At 25.8% G+C, this 21,712-nt stretch overlaps 1 protein-coding gene across 1 annotated transcript; it reads left to right on the forward strand.

The window, feature by feature from the left end:
- Window positions 1-2,920: 2,920 nt before the first annotated feature.
- Window positions 2,921-17,331, forward strand: LOC126894167 (uncharacterized). Its single transcript, XM_050664975.1, has 5 exons — window positions 2,921-2,996; window positions 3,788-3,820; window positions 3,889-3,943; window positions 13,647-16,316; window positions 16,443-17,331. The coding sequence occupies exons 1-5, from the start codon at window positions 2,991-2,993 to the stop codon at window positions 17,057-17,059; spliced, it is 3,381 nt and encodes a 1,126-aa protein (XP_050520932.1). The 5' UTR covers window positions 2,921-2,990; the 3' UTR covers window positions 17,060-17,331.
- Window positions 17,332-21,712: the final 4,381 nt, after the last annotated feature.

The raw sequence follows: 21,712 nt of genomic DNA on the forward strand, positions 1-21,712 counted from the left end.
ACTTTAATGTCATAATAATTAATTTTAAACTCTCGATTTCTAAATATTTTTATACAAATATATGTAATAGAGTATGTGTATAAATATGTTTTATACAATAACGATTACACATTAACAAAAAATGTCTATTAACAAACGCGGTAGTGTGACTGAATAATCAAAAAAGAATTTGATAAAATATTATTTCTAACGTATAAATATTTTCTCTTTAATTACAGAATAACTGAATTCTTATGAAATAATATAATATTGTACATATTAATATATTTACTTTAATATCGTAATAATGATCACCTTATGATGAGTTTCATCATCACCTACCTTCTATGTAGAGGTAAACCGCTGATCTACTGTTTTAATACATACGTTAGTCAAGGAAAGGAGGCTCTCTATGGTCAAAGGCATACACATCGCATAGCTAAAGTTGGGTTTCGTTGGACTAATAGCCGCCGTCGCCGCTTGATTACACCTTTCACTTTTCTGCATTCAAATATTTTCACATATTTCTAAATTTATGTAATTCTCAAAATACTTCCAATTTTCTGTAATATATCAAGATATACTATATGATGTTCCATCTACCTCGGTATACTATGAATATACCAGGGTATACAATACATATATCAAGATAACTGTACAAGTCCGCATTTGTCCGAAAAAGTAGATGAGCATAAATAACACTTAAATCGCATTCCATCATGGATTTTCCTATGCCTCATCAAACAGTTTTTTGACAACGTACACTTTTTCACACTTGTCACAAGAAAGCATTTTTAAGACGTTTAACTGACACAACACTATTAATTTTACTCGAGTAATAATTCGTCTTTTATGCGAAATACTCATTAAATGTAACAAAATCAATTATAAATTCGGCGAATCGCAAAACCTAAACTCCATTCCTTCACGACTTAATCATTTTTATCTCATAATTTCTTATTAATTACAATTTAATAAGTAATTTCTAATAAACTATTCATCTTTTCATAGCCCCCCCTTCTTATGTACCCCCACATGTGGATTAACCCCCATACTTGTGATATCTACTGTCATGAGAGAGCCCCCTCTATTATACTCTGAACCTTTCATGGGAAGGCATCCCTATGCCTTTCACCATATCCCCCCCGACTGTTTCCACCTCACGTCTAACTATGGCAGGATAAACCCATATCATGTGGTTTAGGGGGGTATCCAGCTCATATATTATACAACTACTAACTTATAATAAATTAAAGGTATTCCTTTTTAAAGAAAAAATAAATAAGTTCTACCAATACCAATTACATTATACTTTTGCTTGTGCACTCCAGGTTTATAATTAAATACCATTATTATATATACAGGGTGTTCAGTAAGTCAGGAAACGGGTATCTATTGTTCTCATTGTNGAGTAGTAAATATTCTGTAGCGTTTTGAAGTTTGTGAAAATTTGAATTTTCATGTATTATTTTACGGTATTAAACATTGAAATACGTATTGATAAAAGGACAGAAGAAAACGCTATCTTTTCATGATTATTGTGTATAAATATGATGATAATGTGTATACATTACAAACTTGGCATTAATACCATGATAAGAAATTAGATAAGGCAATTATTACTTATCACTCTCATTCAAAAGTATATTGAAAAGATAAAAAATTACATTTTTTGTTCAATTTTGATGGTTATTTGTACTTAGAAGATAGGTCGTCGGGACAATTTTTTTTTTAACTTATAGTACATAATGTAAGCTTTAATTTGATATATGTATAAAGGACGCAGTATTTCCGAAACACTTTCAAAAATTGAGTTTTGTAAAAAAGTTACTATTTTAAACCCCCCCTGTTTGCCGGTTAAGTGTTAAATTTTCAAAAAAAATATGTCAAATGAAAGGAAAATATCTAAGGTTTCAATATATAAAAAAAAAATTATGTTAATTTGTTCATTTTTTATAAAGTTATGGTAGTTTTAAGAAAAAAAAAGTCAAAAATTAATGATTTATAAAATTGTAATTTTTTTGGAAATTTCCCCCATTTACGGGGAACGAAAGAAATTTTTTCAATTTTTGAGGATATGTCTTCAACTAGACACGATTTGTGATCTTTTAACGTATCGTTGAGATAAATCGGTTCGGGGAGAGCTGAGAAAAAGTAGTGACAGACAGAAAAAAAAAAAACAACATGGTAAAATTAATACCTTCTCAGCATCGCATCGAAGCTAAAAAATTCCTTAGCATAATTACAATTATAAGAAAAATCGAGTGGTTAATGTCATAAGAATCACTATATATACGGGATAATCGGTTAACAAATCGATAACTTTCAAAGTAAATACAATATTTAAATCGTATCGAAGCTAAAAAAAATTGATTTCTTTTAGTGCTTGATTTATCAGCTAATAATTACTTCTTAGAATCATCACTCAACACTTAAAAGGTTGTCAACTTTATTTTTTTTAAATAAATATAAATAAAAAAATAGGGAATTGAAAAAATGACTAGTTGATAACAACTTTTGGACCAGTACTTTGGAGTTTTTCTCATTTTTATACCTTAACGATATAAAAATAACAACGCCCACTCCTCACCTCCAGTCATCACATTAAATAATGGTCCAATATAATATTTTTCCAATATTGTATTTATTTTGCGAGTAATCGTGAGTATTATGATAAACTGATCACTCCCATCACACACACATACATATATATATATGTATGTATTTGTATTAATAATTCACCATATTTTATTAAATTAATTATGTGCTTTAGCCAATCCCGATTTAGCCTATTCTTTTTATATGTGTATCAATACGCTGATTAAAATACTTAAATAAGTAATAAAGTATACATATTTTATTATTTACATAAAATAATCTTTTAAATTTTAAAATATAAATAAAATTATTAATTATATTGATGATTTTTTTTATACATACACTTATTTAAACAAAAAATTGTCAAAAGTTACTTAGAATATATCACTTAAGTAAAAAGATGAAGAACCAAAATGCAGGTAAATAATATACTTTACATATAAAACTATAAAACAAAATTAAAGTTCATTCCCAAATATGAAGTAAATAATTTATTATACAAAATACTTTAATTAAAATGACTAAAAGATCCATAAATTGTTACCAACTAATATTCTATAATTTATTCAAGCATAAGTAATACTTGATAAGTATTTACCTTCTAGTGGCAGAAATAAATTATAAATATTTGAATGATTTCATTTTATTCTATCCTTTTCTCAATTTATATTATAATGTTTGATATCGCAGAATTAAATACAAAATTTTAAATTTTCATCAACTTTAAAGTGTAGCAGATAATTTACTACAGAACATTAATTATAGATATTTTTACCAAATTTTTTTGTCAGAACCTACTATACAAATATCTATTGTGAAATTCTTTTTTTACATTTTTCGTAACTTTTAAATTTCTTACTTTTATTAATAAATTAAAAATATGTTATGTTATTTGTATAGTCCTAAAGTATAAATTATTTAAACAAGAAATTAACTTAAAACATTAAATTGATCAAAAGTTATTGAATTTGTCATTTCTTTGTGACTCACTCTTTATATAGTTGTATTTGTATTAATAATTTTTAAAAATTTATTAACTCAAACACGTGTTTTTTCCAATCCTGATTTGGTTTTTTCTACATGTGTATAAATAAATTGATTAAAAAGATTAAGTAAATAATCGTTTTGAATTCAAAATATAAAAAAAATAATTAATTATATTGGTGATTTTTTTATATATACATCTACTTAAATGAAAAATTGTCATTAGTTAAAATATCACTTAAGTAAAGAGGAAATGGAGGTGAGAAATTCATTTTATATGATGTACTCAAATTAAATCAAATAAAAGGTTATTTTATTTTATTCTAGAACTGGCAACTGATATTTTTCTTATTGATAAATTCCTGTTTGATATTTAATGAAGGTAAGTTCTATTTTACATTATTTATGCGTATTAAGTTTATCAAATATATTTCTAAATTGATACTAATATTTGAAACATTTTCAAAGAGTAATTTTATTAAGTTAACCCATGATAATTATGTTTCAATATTTTGGGAACTTCCATACATAAAAAGAAACAATCGGATTTTCAAAAAAAAAAAGTACATTTAAAGAAATATTTATATTTAATGTGTTAAAAAAAATTATACTTGTATAAATTCAAAAATGTAATACCAGGGTAGAATACGTTTGGAAATATTTTTTAAAATCATTATATCAAATATAAAATTTCTTATTTCTATAAAATAAAATACATAACTCAGTCCAATAGAATCAAAGTTGAAAATTTAAAATACTCACATTTTGTGTAACAAAAATTTTTTTTAAATATTCTTAAACATATTATATATTATAAAATCACCGAACACTTATATTTGAAAAATTAATTTTACATTAATTTATTGGTAATTTTTACATATAAATGTATAAATTGCATGTTTTAGATTTAAAAATATTTTTTTAGGTTAGGTTAGGATTGAAGAAAGTTTTTCTAGAGTATTCAAAAAAGTATTGTATTTCCCAAGTATGGTAATAACAAATCTAAGCCAAAAATTTTAAGTACTGCGAAATTTTCTGAATTTAAATAGTAATTTTTAAGAGGATAATAAAATTTTTTTTTATTTTGTATGGTTTGAATATTTATTTTATAAAAAATTCCCGTATATTCGACATTGAGTGGGAGATAATAGCACTCACTCAAAGGAAATTGGTTACAAAGTCTATAATAATTGTCTTAGCGAAAAGAATTTTAATTTTAATTATAGAAAAGAAATTAAAATAACTTAATATGCGGTATGACACATAATTTCTCCAAAAAAATATCATTGACTGAATTACTCATATAGGAAGGTAATAGTGATAAATCGATTTTATTTTTTAATTAGGAATATACCTCATGAATTCTTCTTCTTCCTCGCCTTAATGCTAACTACTTGGGGTCCTGTTGTCCCCACGTACATCCGAGATGAGACAATTCGCCTAAGTTTTGTTCAGGACACCTCATACTATTTAACAAAAATTTCACGCCGGCTGACGACCTGACGTAACCTCATTAGTCGCCTCTTACGACTGGCAAAGGGGCGTGGAAGTATTCTTATCCCCTATCCACAGGGAATATATATACCTCATGAATCTATAAAAAAAAATATATATTGATTTGGTCATTTTAAAAATAGTTATAGCAGTTTTAAGTAAAAAAAAATTGAAAAAATGTTGAAAATTAGCGATTTATAAAATTGTAATATTTTTGGAGATTTTCCTATTTACGGGGTAATTAAGAAAATTTTTCAATTTTAGAGTGTCATGTCATCAACTAGTTACAATTTGAGATCTTTTGACGTATAGTTGAAAGAAATCGTTTCGGCGAGAGCTAAAAAAAAGTGGTAACAGACACAAAAAAAAAAAAGCACATTATAGTAAAATGAATACTTTCTCTCAGCTTTGCATCGAAGCTAAAATAAAAAAACTTCTAAGATTTTTGTTTATTTCTTAGTTACGAGAACGACCACACCCTATCATTTTTTTTTATACATGTCGTTATTAGTGTTGAATGAATTTTCATATAGATTAATATTTAATCGAATATAAAACTATTCGAAATATTAATTTACAGCCATCTGTATAAAAATTTATTAAAATAATTTTATATTATTATTCGGATGCATATTAATTTAAATTATTTGAGAACAAAAATTATTTGAACAAATTTTCAGCAGGATAATAGTTTATTCGAATAGTATTCAAATAAATAATTATGAGATATATTGTAAAATATAAAACTAACTATTATTTATTTATTATAATTTTATACCTAAGTATGGGTAAACAGTACAGTGAGTTTTTAAAAAATAAAGAAATATATAAGAAGGTATAACATGCAGAACATAAGTGACATTATTAACAATATAGTAATTCTCAAAATTAATTAAATAACTTAAACTACATTTAATTTCACAAATTAGAATAATTTAAACACACTGATGGTGTTACGTTAACATTATTGTGAGAATTTATTATAATAAAATACAGACAGCATATCCGCTTCCTGAGACTGATGAATTAACAATTAACATTTATTGCTAAATTGGCAATAGTCCAAATTACTATAAAAACCCAAAAGACCTGGCCATCTTGGTCAGTCGACTCCAGTGCCTTGTGTCATTTATCAGTCTCAGTACTCGGTTCTCGCTGTCCGACTTACTGCTTAAAGTAAAGTCTTTGTTTTTCCTTTTTAACCTATCTACTCTCTTTCTCAACATTTCAGAGTATTTGTGTCTTGCGCTTCGTCTGTACCTCATACATAAGTGTTATCCTTATTGCCTTCCTATAACAACAGCCTTTCAAAGCTAACTCGGAGTATCAGCCGAGCACGGTGACTGCTGTACAATAACACGCATGTGAATACCTAGACAGCAGGCTCATCCTCATAATCTTCTTCGTACATTTTACTTTCTGTTTTGTGTTACGACAACACTAAGATAAATTATTAAACTGCATGTAGCAATAAAGTTTCGACTTAGCTAAAGTGTCGCAGAATAAATCAACTTATTTTAATTAATCTGTACTCAAGGATTTTGATGGATGTACATTTATTTAAAATACCGACATTTAAGTAAAAATTAATTTTTAAGTATTTGTTTTTTGTAATTTATAAAATATTTAGAAATAATTTGAAAAAAAAAAGAATTTTAGAATACGAGTATTTAAAATTTTTTGACAACTTTGACTCTCTTGGACTGAGTTCTGTATTATATTTTATAAAAAAAATTATTTTTAGACTTGATATAATGATTTAAAGAAGTATTTCCAAAGTTATTCGTAAAAGTATTCTATCCGAGTATGAATGTTAGGTACTTTAAAAGGAACAATCCCAATAATTCTAGACAATTTTATCGATTATTAAGTAAAATAAAAATTAAACTCCTATTTAATAAACTTCCTTCTAGGCAAGAGAAATAACATATTTAGATGAATAACTTATCTCCATTTACATTTTATTAGTAATAAATCATAAGTGAAATTATTTTTTTAATTTCTTTACTTTTATGTATTTCTCCTATTCGGTATGGAGACCAAACCACGGACTCATATTTGTGAGTGGATCTGACAAATGCAATATATATTTCTGAACACAAAAAATTTCTAAATTCATTGCAATTACGTGTAATATATCATAAGCCATGAGAAGTTTTATTGTACATATGTTTAATGTGTTCTTTAAAGGGCAAGTTATTTTAGAAAAAAAACACCAAAATCCTTAATGTTATTTACAACAATTAATCACATATTGGTGAATATTAAAACTTTTTATTCGTGTACAGATGATTTGGAATCGTTAATTATTAATCAGTTTTCATGACACTAATCATAAAAGTCATTTAAATCTGATTGAAACTTATCAAAATTTATTTTAATTGGCATATATAATTTAATATCATCTGCAAATAATACAAATTTACAATGGTTAAATCTCTTACACAAATCACTGAAAAAAAGAATCAATATCAAAGACGAGGTACTCCCAATGTTACATTTATTATTTTAAAAATATACTTTTCAATTTTTTCTTATTTTTTTTATTCGACAAAACCATTATAAAATTGGATTTTTACAACGTATCATTTTAATTTCTGAATTACAATAGAGTGGTTCATACTATCGAAAGTTTTTTTAAGATCTGTATACGTAGTATCAATACGATCATTGGAACTTACTGCTGATACTAGATCATTATAAAATATTAATGAATTATTTATTGTGGCGTTGCCGCTCTACTCTGACTAGTTTAATAAAAATTAATATGTTCCGTTTTTAAGACGTAACCACGTCAGCAGTGCAGCGAGAAGTTAATCAGAGTTTTTAAATATCACTCAAATCACCTAAAATTATTGAAAATTTCATCCTTAATTTCGAGTTTCCCTGTTAGTGTTATATCATATTTATAAATACGCAGATTGATCAATTTATCATAAACCACTCAATTACTTTTAAAATAAATACAATAATTGAAAAAAAATTATTACTCCAGTTAAGTTAAATATAATGAAGGCATTCTTTTTCTAATATTGTATTTATTTTGAGAGTAAACGGAGTGGTTTATGATATACCGATCACCTAGTATATATACAAAGTGATTCTTTTAACATTTGCCAGTCAGTATTTTTCAATATAATAATAATTTTGAAAAATTTTTTTTTTGGATTTTTTTAGTTATCCACTGTTTTTTAAAACGGAAATATATTTTTAGTTTGATAAATTGATAGTGTTTTTTTTTTTAAATTATTAACATTTGAATATTTTATTTAAATTAATAATTTGTTTGTGATAACACTTTAAAATTTCTATTTCTCAAGATTATATACATGTACATAATAAGCGGGACTATAAATACAGGTAGCTAATTGTAGCGTTTATGATGTGTTACTTATAGTAATACATCGGTTATTGCCAATTATTATATTTTGGTCATATTAATTTAAGGTATATAGGTATAGGTGGTTTTAGAGATGATATAAAAACGAATGTATACTGTATACGATGTGTTTGGAAAATATGAAAACCTTTTATTTTTTTATCAAATTATTAGATCATAATTTTGTCATCATTATTTTTATTAAAAAAATGTTTAACTGTTATTAGTTTGAAATTTTGTAAAAATAAATTTATTTTCAAAATTAAAAATATTATTAAAATTTTAAAATGGAACTTGCAATTGGCTTATTTCAAAAAAAATAGTTTTATTTTTATTAAGAGCCAATTTTGTCAAATATTAAATACAAAAACAGTACTTGGGTATAAGGCACAATAAGTTAAATTGCAGTAGCAATGTATGCAAGTATATAATATACATATTTTCTGTAAATACAAAATATATAAAAGTATATGGATAAAAATATATACTAAATTAAAATCAAAAATCAATTAATTATTCCGAAATATTTATAACATTAGCTAACAATAAAAATAAGAAATTGTAAATAATTCATTGGGTTCGTGTCATTTCTAAGAATATTAGAGAAAATTTACATTTACCAATAATTTTTTTTTTATAGTATAAATATAACTTTTTATTTATTAATTGCATGTAGTTAATAATTTAGAGTAAAACAATTTTATTAAGGTACAGTATAATATGTAGTTATTGCACATTGATAATTGTATTATTAATAATTAATTCTGTGTTTGATATATATTATTATTTAATCAATTTGATACTATTTAATACATAATTACTAATATTCTATGGTTTATTTAAATAATATTAAATAAATAATTATAATTAATAAAAGTAATTTAACAGTGTTATAAAGTTGAAGCATTGTTAGGTACATAATGCTAGTGTCATGTTTTTTTATTCTAATGGGAATTATTTACATATAATAATTTAATAATACATATAATTTACATATAATTTTATTTACTTGGTTTTATTATGTATATTTTGAAATATAATAATATTTTTAATAAAATTTAGCATGATATTGTACTTTTTTAGATAAATATGTATTATTATTACTATAATATTTTCAAAGTACCAAAAACAATATATTTTTCAACAATTGAAAACAAATTTTTTTTAGTGACATTTTAATTGATAAAGATTAAGAATTATTTTCTCACGAGAGGAGACTACTGTAATGGGTTCATTGATATTCATTGAAGTTATTCAATCTAAATGAAATAAAAATCAAAGGAATTTTGAATTTTTTTCACCTCAAAAAGAATTAAGAAAAAATGCAAAAATATTGTCAAATCGACAGGCGGGGTTCGAACCTCGTACACCGAGCGTATAAAATAGGCGTTATTGATGCAGCAACTGTACATCACATTTGTCGGTAGATAAAAAGTACAATTTAAGCTAGTTCGAAATTTCAAAGTCATTTTTCTCAATATAAAAATTTCAGTATTTCCAGAAAATGTTTAAAAGATAAGTTAAAAATATGTCAAATGATAGTTAAATATCTAAGGTATCCATAAAAAAAAATTATTTTAAATTGTCTATTTTTAAAAACGTTATTTTAGTTTTAAGAAAAAAAAATTTTAAAAATGTCGAAAATAACTGATTTTTTAAATTGTAATTTTTTGGGCATTTCCCCCATTTATGGGAAAGAAGAAAAATTATTTCAATTTTTGAGTGTAATGTCTTCGATTAGATACAATTTGTGATCTTTTGACGTATAATTGAAATAATTCGGTTCGGCGAGAGCTTAAAAAATATGGTAACAGACACAAAAAGAATATATAGTAAAATTAATACCTTCTGAATTTTACATTGCAACTAAAAAATCATATTATCGCCCTCATGCCGAAATAATTCACGTGTAAAAAATGATCAAATGAATTAACATGCATAACCACCACATAAATATGTGGATTAAATATCTAATTGATAAAATAAGTATTTTAAGTTTTTTTACTACTAAAAATAATAATGATTAAAATTATTTAGATTAAATGTATGAATTAAAACATTATTCAAATAAAATATTGAATTTGTATGATATTAGCTGAAATATATCACAATTTATATTCCCTATCTATTTAATTATCTTTAGTTGTTGAGTTTTATTTTACTTAAATTATCTTTTCTGTTGTTATCCATGTTTATGAAATAACTTACTGAACAAATTGAATAATAGTTTTATATTAATTAATTGTATACCTGTGCATAAGGCAAGGGATTTAACGCCAGGAGAGCTTAATTACAGTATTGTAGTCAAAACAAAAGGGTTATGGTTAGATTATTGTTGTATATTATTTCTATTTCATTATTGAGTTTGAAATTTTCTTGTAGTTTTTATCTGTATTTATTTGAATTATTGAATAATTGTTTGTGCGTGTAATAAATAAAATAAATAAATAAAAATTAAATAAAATTTTAATATTATACCTTGGTAGAAGACTAAAGGCTCGAAGTCAAGGGGCTTAATTAATTTATTATTATTTATTAAAAATATTATTTATTTATTGATCTTTACACTTTGAGTTATTTGTTATTTATTTTATTTACTTAGCTTTAAGGTATACACTATACATAAATATATATACATTTACACATTTCAGTACTACATAGATATGTGCCCAGGCGACCCCTCCCACCACCAGTGACTTTATTACAGCACTATACACTAACATGGTTGGTAAGTCCCTGGAGTGGTATACTAGGCAACTGACCAAGGGTATAAAAAAAAGCGTAATGACCGGATAAGTAATATACCATTTATTACCTCCATCCCAAACAATAGGTTTTAACCGATTTGTTGATATACGTTTAATAAACCAACGGATCATGTAACAGTCTGACATATTGCGAGAAAGGAAAACAATTTGTTCTCTTAAAAATCTCCAAATTTATTTTATTTAAGTTTTATGCAAAATTTGAGACTGCTGTAACAAGTTTATCTTGTTTTTTTAAGCTTTTAAACTTCATTATAGAACTCAATTATCAAAAAATCGAGCTGAACTTTTCACTATAAAATTTTTTGGGTTTAACTTCCAGTTATATATTTATACCCATTTAATGGATATTTTTATGAGGATCTTAAAAATGTAATTCTTTATCTTATTACGCAATCTAAAACTGATAGCATTGCTGTTTATAGGAAAAACATCTCAAAATTTCGAAAAAACTATATTTACGATTCTAAAAATAGTGTGTAATTATAATTAAACACTATTTTTAATTGATAATTAATAATTAATAATTAAATAATAATTATTATCAAAAAAACTATAAATGATGGAAGAAATCTGAAACCAAATTTGGAGCCTGGAGCAAAATCTCATACGAGATTCATCTAAATATTGTAACCACACATTTTTTTTTGTCTTTTATAGTTAATTAGGATTATTTTTAAATTGTTAATTATTGCATAATTTAATTATAATATTTTTGTAATAAAATATTTTGGAATACTTTATATTAGATTTAATGATGTGATATTATATAATATTATTTTAAACATTTAAACATTTATGAACACAATTTTATTAGATTTAAACAATTATAACAATAGTAATATGTAATCTAAGTTCTGGGGTATTAACTGGTGAAGTGCTAAGAATCAGTTCAATACCAATGGTTTGATATTAGTGGTGTATTTAGGTCGAGGAGTATAGACGCACGGATAGCATTAATCCGGTATTTTTCTGATTAAATCTGTTTTTTTAAATTAACTTATAATTTGTTAACTCATCTTATAATTTATGTAGAAATGATAAAATTGCGCTCTTAAAAAATAAATTAAGTATTATTTTAGTGTTGAATTAAATACAAATTATTAAAATGATAACAGTGCTGCTGATAATAGTCTCCTTTAAGCCATTCTACATAACGATGCTATCCGAATATATAAGTGGTTGTAATTATAATATGTATGAATTCTATCGGGGTTGTGTGGTTCGAGGGTTTAGAACAACGAAGACAAGAAGATATAAAAATAATAAATGCAATATCTCTTTGCTGAGGGTTAATAAAGTATAGTATTTTATTAGGTTGGTACCTAATAATATGCACAAGGGCAACGGAACGACCAGCCAGTTCACGGATACTATGTAACGTGACTATGTACATAACCTTAACCAACCATCCTAATATAATATTCTACAATATAAATATAATGAATGATCTATTGCTTCGTCGTTTTCTATTCAGTTTTATTAGCTGTAAATAAATTGGATAACATGAATTTACTTACTTCATATTTTGTTTCCACAAATTGTTATAAGATCATTCGATAAATTTTGATATATATATATACTCAGAGGTATCGGATTTGTAATTTGTCATAAGATAAATAATTAAAACAAATTTTTTCATATATAAATAAGATGTGTAAAAAAGGTAGCGGACAACAACAAGGGGTTGTGGCTGACAATTGTTCTTTGTATAAATTTGACAATATCGTACTGGAGTCTGAAAGGATTTTAGCGTGTGATGGTACCCCCAATCCAAGGATATTGTTGTCAGTGCTTTTAGTGGATATCAATTTATTTTACAGATTAAAAGTTACATGATCATTATATTATGATAGTATTGTTAACAGTAGTTAAATTATGTATTGAACAGTGTGATTATTATGACAGCTAAATTATTTTATTTATTTATTATTAATATGCAATACAGATTATAGTATTTTTATTGATTATTATCAATTACATTATAATGCAATATACGTATATGCCAAACAATTGGACATATACAACAAACATTGATAAATTATTATTTAGATAAAATGTATTCAAATAATTTCTTGTACAAAAAAATGTATTTATGCATAAAATTGTATTCGAGAAATACTACTCTGTCGTATAAATCAGAAATACGCTAATATTATACAAAATAATTCTACTATCATAAATAATTCAATAAGTAGAGCTACAGACTTAAAATAATATCACATTGAAAGTATTTTTTTATTTTTAATTACAAAAATGCTTCCATTTCACAATATTTTTCAAAATTTACAAACTTTTTTGTTTAATTAAACTCAACAATTAAAAATTTTTAATACAAAAACAAATAACACAATAGTAGAACTACTACTTTCTTGATGATATATTATTTAGTAATTTAAATAAAATTTGAAGACAGCAAAATTTAATTAATTATTGTGCTCATTTAGGCATTGTAAATATACAATCGGGTAACAAAAAAAGATGTCCATTTGAAAAAGGTACGACGAGTACAGCTGCTGCAATTGGTCAAATAGAAACATTAAAACAAGCTTATGAAAGTGGTTGCGAATGGGATAAAAATACGACTACTGAAGCTGCTGCAAACGGTCATTTAGAATGCTTAAAATATGTACATAAAAATGGCTGTAGATGGGATAAAGAAACAACAAGGGCCGCTGCTGAAAATGGTCATTTAGAATGCTTAAAATATGCTCATGAAAATAGTTGCAGTTGGGATAAAGAAACAACTAGGGCTGCTGCTAAAAATGATCATTTAGAATGCTTAAAATATGCTCATGAAAATAGTTGCAGATGGGATAAAGAAACAACTAGGGCCGCTGCTGAAAATGGTCATTTGAAATGCTTAAAATATGCTCATGAAAATGGCTGTAGGTGGGATAAAGAAACAACAAGGGATGCAGCTATAAATGGTCATTTAGAATGCTTAAAATATGCTCATGAAAATGGCTGTAGATGGGATAAAGAAACAACAAGGGCTGCTGCTGAAAATGGTCATTTAGAATGCTTAAAATATGCTCATGAAAATGGATGTAGATGGAATAAAGAAACAACAAGGGCCGCTGCTGCAAATGGGCATTTAGAATGCTTAAAATATGCTCATGAAAATGGATGTAGATGGGATAAAGAAACAACATGGAATGCAACTGCAAATGGTCATTTAGAATGCTTAAAATATGCATATCAAAATGGCTGTAGTTGGAATAAACAAACAACAAGGTCCGCTGCTGCAAATGGACATTTAGAATGCTTAAAATATGCTCATGAAAATGGATGTAGATGGGATAAAGAAACAACAAGTGCTGCTGCAATAAATGGCCATTTAGAATGCCTAAAATATGCTCATGAAAATGGCTGTAAATGGAATGAAACAACAACAGAAGCAGCTGCAAAAAAAGGCAGTTTGGAATGTTTAAAATATGCTCACAAAAATGGATGCCGCTGGAATAAAGGCATAATTATAGCTGCTGCTACAGAAAGTAATTTAAATTGTTTAAAATATGCATACGAAAATGGTTGCCAATGGGTTGATGGCATAACTACTGCAGCTACTATGAGAGGTAATTTAGAAATTTTAAAATATGTACATGAAAATGGATGCAAATGGGATGAAGGTACAACTAGGATTGCTGCTTTTAATGGTGATCTACAAATTTTAAAATACGTCCACGAAAATGGATGCCAATGGGATAATGGTATAACTACTACAGCTACCATAAGAGGTCATTTAGAAATTTTGAAATATGCTCATGAAAATGGATGTCCGTGGGATAAAAACACAACAGAAGTTGCTGCAAGTTATGGTAATTTAGAATGTCTCATATATGCACATAAAAATGGATGCAAATGGGCCGCAGGTACAACTAAAGCTGCTGCATTAGGAGGACATTTAGATTGCTTAAAATATGTCCACGAAAATGGATGTGATTGGGATGAGGGTACAACTAGAGCTGCTGCAGTAAGTGGCTGTTTAGACTGTTTAATATATGCCCATGAAAATGGATGTCCATGGGATGAAAACACAATAGAAAGAGCTGCAATTTTTGGTAATTTAAATTGCCTAATATATGCACATGAAAATGAATGCAAATGGGCCGTAGGTACAACTGAAGCTGCAGCTTTAGATGGTTATTTTGATTGTTTAAAATATGCCCACGAAAATGGATGTGATTGGGATGAGGGTACAACTAGAGCTGCTGCAATAAGCGGCTGTTTAGACTGTTTAATATATGCCTATGAAAATGGTTATCCATTGGATAAAAAAATAACGTCAATATCAGCTCTTAATGGTGATTTACAAATCCTGAAATATGTTCATGAAAGTGGATGCGAATGGGATGAAAACACAACAGAAGTTGCTGCAAGTTATGGTAATTTAGAATGCCTAATATATGCACATCAAAATGGATGCAAATGGGCCGCAGGTACAACTAAAGCTGCTGCATTAGGAGGGCATTTAGATTGCTTAAAATATGTCCACGAAAATGGATGTGATTGGGATGAGGGTACAACTAAAGCTGCTACAGTAGGTGGCTGTTTAGACTGTTTAATATATGCCCATGGAAATGGATGCAAATGGGATGAAAAAATAACGGAAATAGCTGCTTTTAATGGTGATTTACAAATTTTGAAATATGTGCATGAAAATGGATGCGAATGGGATGAAAATGTAACAGCAATAGCTGCTTCTAATGGTGATTTACAAATTTTGAAATATGCCCATGAAAATGGATGCAAATGGGGTAATTCAATAACAACAATAGCCGTTTTTAATGGTGATTTAGAAATTTTGCAATATGCCTATGAAAATGGATGCCATTGGGATGAAGGCATAATTATTATGGCTGTTAAAAACGGTTATTTAGAAATTTTAAAATATGCTCATGAAAATGGATGTCCGTGGGATGAAAACACAACAATAGCAGCTGCAAAATCTGGTAATTTAGAATGCTTACAATACGCTCATGAAAATGGATGTCCTTGGGATGAAAACACAACAAAAGCAGCTGCAATATCTGGTAATTTAGAATGCTTACAATATGCTCATGAAAATGGATGTAATTGGGCTGTAGGTACAATTAGAACTGCTGCTTTAAGAGGTAATCTGGAAATATTAAAATATGCACATAAAAATGGTTGTAAATGGGATAAAGATACAACAAGAGTCGCTGCTGAAAATAGGAATTTCGAATGTTTAATNACAATTAGAACTGCTGCTTTAAGAGGTAATCTGGAAATATTAAAATACGCCCACGAAAATGGTTGCGAATGGGATGAGGACACAACTAGAGCTTCTGCAGCAAGTGGTTGTGTAGATTGCTTAAAGTATGCTCATGAAAACAAGTGTCATTGGAACGAAGGAACAATAGTTATAGCTGCCATGCATGGTAATTTAAATTGTTTAATATATTCTTACGAACATGGGTGGGATTGGTACGAAGGTACAACGAGAGCAGCTGCTGCAAATCGACATTTAGACTGCCTAAAATATGCTTATAAAAATGGTTGTAAATGGGATGAAGGTACAACAAGGGAAGCTGCTGCGAGTGGTTGTATTAACTGTTTGATCTTTGCTCATGAAAATGGATGTAATTGGGATGAAGGAACAATAGTTACAGCTGCCATGCGTGGACATTTAGATTGTTTAATATATGCCCACGAAAATGGATGCAAATGGGATGAAGGCACAACAAGACTTGCTGCTGCAAATGGTCAATTTCGTTGTTTAAAATACGCTTTTGAAAATAATTGTCCATGGAGTAGTAATACCATATATGAAGCTTCTCGAAATGGTTTTATTGATGTAATCAACTATGCTATCAAAAATGGCTGTCCTAATTAGTTTTCTTTTGTAATTATATATATTTTTTATATTTATTTATGTTGGCTATTTTTATTATATTTGCCTAAATTTACGATAGTAATAATATTGACAGCATTTTTGATAATTTACTTGCTTTATAAATATTTTTTTTGAAAGTATTACCAAAATCCAATATATTATCTAAAAAAAACGTTTTCAAAAGTCAATTTCATATGAACACAAATAATTACACAAGACATGCAGGAAACCAGTGTTACAGAATGAAAGATAATGACAGTGTTAAATTAAAATTTTTTNAAAATAATAAAATAGTTACTTCTATGACAAACGTGTAAATATTGAAGTGCTTGCCGCAAAACTTTTTATATAATAATTTGTTATTAATTATGCATAAATGGTCTGCAAAAAATTATAATCAGAGTCTAAGAAATACTTTTATTTTTCAATTTTTTGTGCTAATTTCAAAGCGGCATTTATATTTTTTCACATTCCATCTATTATAGTATGATATAAGGAAAATAGTTTTGAATATTTCAATTGTATTATCTAAATTATATGATACAATTGAAAAACTTAGAGTTACATAGAAATGATTAATATTTCTTTTGAACTGACTTATTACAATAAAAAAATATTTAAAAACAAAAAAATATTGTTTTTAAATTATTACAGATTTTGATTTTTAATATATTAAAAATAATCAATGCAAAATATAATTTTAAACTATTTTTTGGTCATTTAAAGTTGATTTTTTGAAAGTTCAAATACAAAAAAATTGAATTTGTTACCATAACTTTTAGCTCAATTTCAAGTTCGAAATTTAAATTATTAAATAGATGATTTTATGAGAATCAAAAAAATAATATTGTTAGGATTAATATTTAGTCAGGAAATTTCATAATTACTATTTACTATACATTTATCAGAAAAGATTATTATTTTTTTCGCATTTTTATTGAAATAGATAATTTAAATAGAAATCATAGTAATTATTTTTAAGTAACCTTTGGTGTTTACAATGATTCTAAAAATGAAATATTCAGAACTTAAATAATTTTAATGACTTACTTTAATCCTTATATTTTTCAAAAAATGATTCCATTATAGTTTAAAAAAATAAAAAAGAATTTTTTTACAAAAACCGTATTTTTTTTATTAACTTTGATGTCCGTTTTCACCACGAAAACAAAATAAAATTCAAATTTTTCTTTATATTAGCGTATATTACATAAAATTACATAAGCTTTAATTTAAGATATATATAAAAATGTCAGTATTTTTGTGAAAAAGTGGTCCCCCTTTTGGGAAGGTTAAATGTCAGATTTGAAAAAAAAATATACAAAATACCTCATGAATCTATAAAAAAAAATTATATTAATTTGGTCATTTTAAAAAAAGTTATGGCAGTTTTAAGTAAAAAAAATTTTAAAAATGTTGAAAATTAGCGATTTATAAAATTGTAATTTTTTTGGAGATTTCCCTATTTACGAGGTAATAGGAAAATGTTTTAAATTTTCGAGTATCATGTCATCTACTAGATACAATTTGTGATCATTTGACATATAGTTGAAAGAATTCGGTTCGGCGAGAGCTAAAAAAATATGGTAACAGACACAAAAACAAAATTAAATATTAAAAAAAACAAATCATAGTAAAGTTAATACCTTTTTAGCTTCACATCGAAGCTAAAACTAAAATAGGCCACAGACCAGAAGGAAATTAAAGTCACATATTAATATGTGGCTTAATTTATACTTAAAATACTTAAATATATATTTAAAAAAAAACGGTAGCACAGTGGGGTCGCGGCATAGTAACTCTAAGTTTTTCAATTGTATCATATAATTTAGATAATACAATTGAAATATTCAAAACTATTTTCCTTATATCATACTATAATAGATGGAATGTGAAAAAATATAAATGCCGCTTTGAAATTAGCACAAAAAATTGAAAAATAAAAGTATTTCTTAGACTCTGATTATAATTTTTTGCAGACCATTTATGCATAATTAATAACAAATTATTATATAAAAAGTTTTGCGGCAAGCACTTCAATATTTACACGTTTGTCATAGAAGTAACTATTTTATTATTTTTTTATAATATATGTAAAAATTACAATGCTAAATTATCAAATATCAATTTCATACTACATTGAATTGCTATAATAGATATTTAATTATATATTATACTTATAAATCAAAGAACTACTAACCAGGATATAATTAAGGAAATAGTTAATGTTGCTTTTGGAATAATTAAAATTCACCAATATCTTAAAATTAAACACTATTTACAGATTTGTATCGAAGCGTTTAGAATGATAGTGATTTTAATCATCTATACTTGTCTCAACTATACTACGTTCCTACTATGCCATGTCCCCACTGTGCTGCCGTTTTTTTTTTATTTTGTAATTAAGTTAGTTACGATAAATAGATCACCCTATATAATTATATTCATTATGGAGCGAATTTATCCTCTATATTCTCCTGTGAGAACGCCTGTGATACAAAATATTTTATTTTAGACCCTCAAAATAAAATCATGGTTACATGTCTGTTATGTCTCTATAGTGAATGTTATCGATTAAGTAAAACATTTCCGTAAGGATTTTTGTAAAGATAACATTATTGAAAACAATTTAAATAGGAATCCCGTTGAACAATAGTTATAATTACAATGTGTTAAGTCGAATATTATATTATATTATATTTGAATTATAATTAACAAATATTGTGCATAAATCACTAATATATAATAATGTGAAAATTCTAATATATCTTTATTGTACAATTAATTGTAAAACATACAAATATTCAATATTTATAAACAAGTCAAAATCTTAAATTTTTTGTAAAATCGTAACTATATGGTTCTCAACCCCTTTCCTCAAAGTTCAGGTGACTTTCAATTTCTTTTTTTTTTTTATTAAATACAGTATTTAAAATATGGAAATACATACAAATAAAATAATACAACTTTTTCTTGAGCCCTCCAAAATATACAGTACATTTTTAAATAGTTTAAATAATTATTATTTCACGTGATCGTACAAAATAAAACTTTAAAATTACATTGTAGTGATCCGAAATACAATAAGAAGAATAATACAATTTTGGTTACTATAATCCTAATTACAACTAATATAGCTGAACATTTATATTAGTTGCATAATGCATACATTATCTATATAAGATTATCAACTTTAATTTTTAAAAAACTTACTTATTAACAAATGGTTAAAGTATTTAAAATACTATCTTTCGGTAGTAAGATAAGATGGTGTTATTTATACTAAATTAAAAAGAACCCTATAAGCAATATTATATGAATACAATAAAAAATATTTTTTTTAAATTGTTTGATTTTTATTTGCAGAGAATTTCTCCATAACTTAATTGTGTTATAAGGTTTTAGATTTTACATTAAAATATTAAAAACTACTTAGTTACTTTTATTGTTTTTAGTACACCTATTTATGTTGTATGCCAAGAAAATATCTTGATAAGATATCAACAAAGATAAGATATTAAAAAAATTAATTCCTATTATTTTTAATATTTCACACTTAATATTATAAAATTTGTTATGTTTTTAGTATAAAAATGTAATATTGTGCTGCTAATTGTTTAGTATATAAATATTTAGAGTACTATTTGTGGGATCTATTTGGCATTTTGCTTGATAAAACTTTGAATACATAAAGTGTGTTTTAATAAAACTTAAAATAATAAATCTATAAATATAAATGTGACAACAAGGGAAATAGAGTAAAAAAATGTTGACTTCTTAAGTATAAAAAAATACGTGTATTTTTCTCAGTATTTAGAAATTAACGCTGCGAGCGATGTTAAAATAATGCATAGTTAAATACACAATTAATATCATCAATTACTGATGATATAATTGTGTCTTGGGAAATAAACATATACATTTATCATGAAATTACAAATGTAACACAAAATTGGGTTTTATTTATTAGTAACAATTAATATTTTTGTATTGATTTGGTTTTCTCATGTGTATACGCTTATTTCCTGTCTTTTTTTGCACCGTTGTCTTGCCAAATAGCATAAAGCTATCGTGATGAGTATGACTATTGCTATGCTCATTCCTATGCTGATCCATATGACTTCTTCATTAAAACCACCAGACGCATGTCCTATTAAGTAAAAAAGTACATTTCATATAAAACATAGAAATATTTGATAAATGGAATACTTTGTTATTTTTATTTTTAATCGAGTAAATAATTAATTTTTTTATTATTTTATATTACATTTTATCGTATTATATGAATAATGTAAAATAATAAAGAAAACAATCAGTGCAGTTAAGACCTGGTATAGTTAAAACCAGTATGAAATGAAATCTAAAAGTAATTATTTTGAATATTAATTATCACTTTTACTTATAATATAGTATATACGAGTAAAGTCAAAAGTTAATATCGTTAATAAAAGTTATAGCATTATGAATTTGATATTTCGATAAATTATAAAAGTGTTCAATTAAACCTAATAGCTAATTATACAGAATTTTTTACAACATAATGTTTTCAATATATGGCATTGACAGTTTCAATATGATATAATTTTTGTAAATTGTCAAGCAATATCGGTCTAGCAAACGCTAAGTATTTTGAGAAAAAAAAACACTGTTTTG

This window comes from Daktulosphaira vitifoliae, unplaced genomic scaffold, assembly GCF_025091365.1.
Source record: "Daktulosphaira vitifoliae isolate Bord-2020 unplaced genomic scaffold, ASM2509136v1 Scaffold_1, whole genome shotgun sequence".
In the NCBI taxonomy this organism is placed as follows: domain Eukaryota; kingdom Metazoa; phylum Arthropoda; class Insecta; order Hemiptera; family Phylloxeridae; genus Daktulosphaira; species Daktulosphaira vitifoliae.

What these genes read in the sequence shown, in the direction of transcription:
- LOC126894167 (XM_050664975.1), top strand. An exon ending in TAAGTAAAGAGGAAATGGAG is followed by an intron (nt 3,821 to 3,888) that starts GTGAGAAATTCA and finishes ATTTTATTCTAG; the next exon opens with AACTGGCAACTGATATTTTT. An exon ending in TAGAACTGCTGCTTTAAGAG is followed by an intron (nt 16,317 to 16,442) that starts GTAATCTGGAAA and finishes CTGCTTTAAGAG; the next exon opens with GTAATCTGGAAATATTAAAA.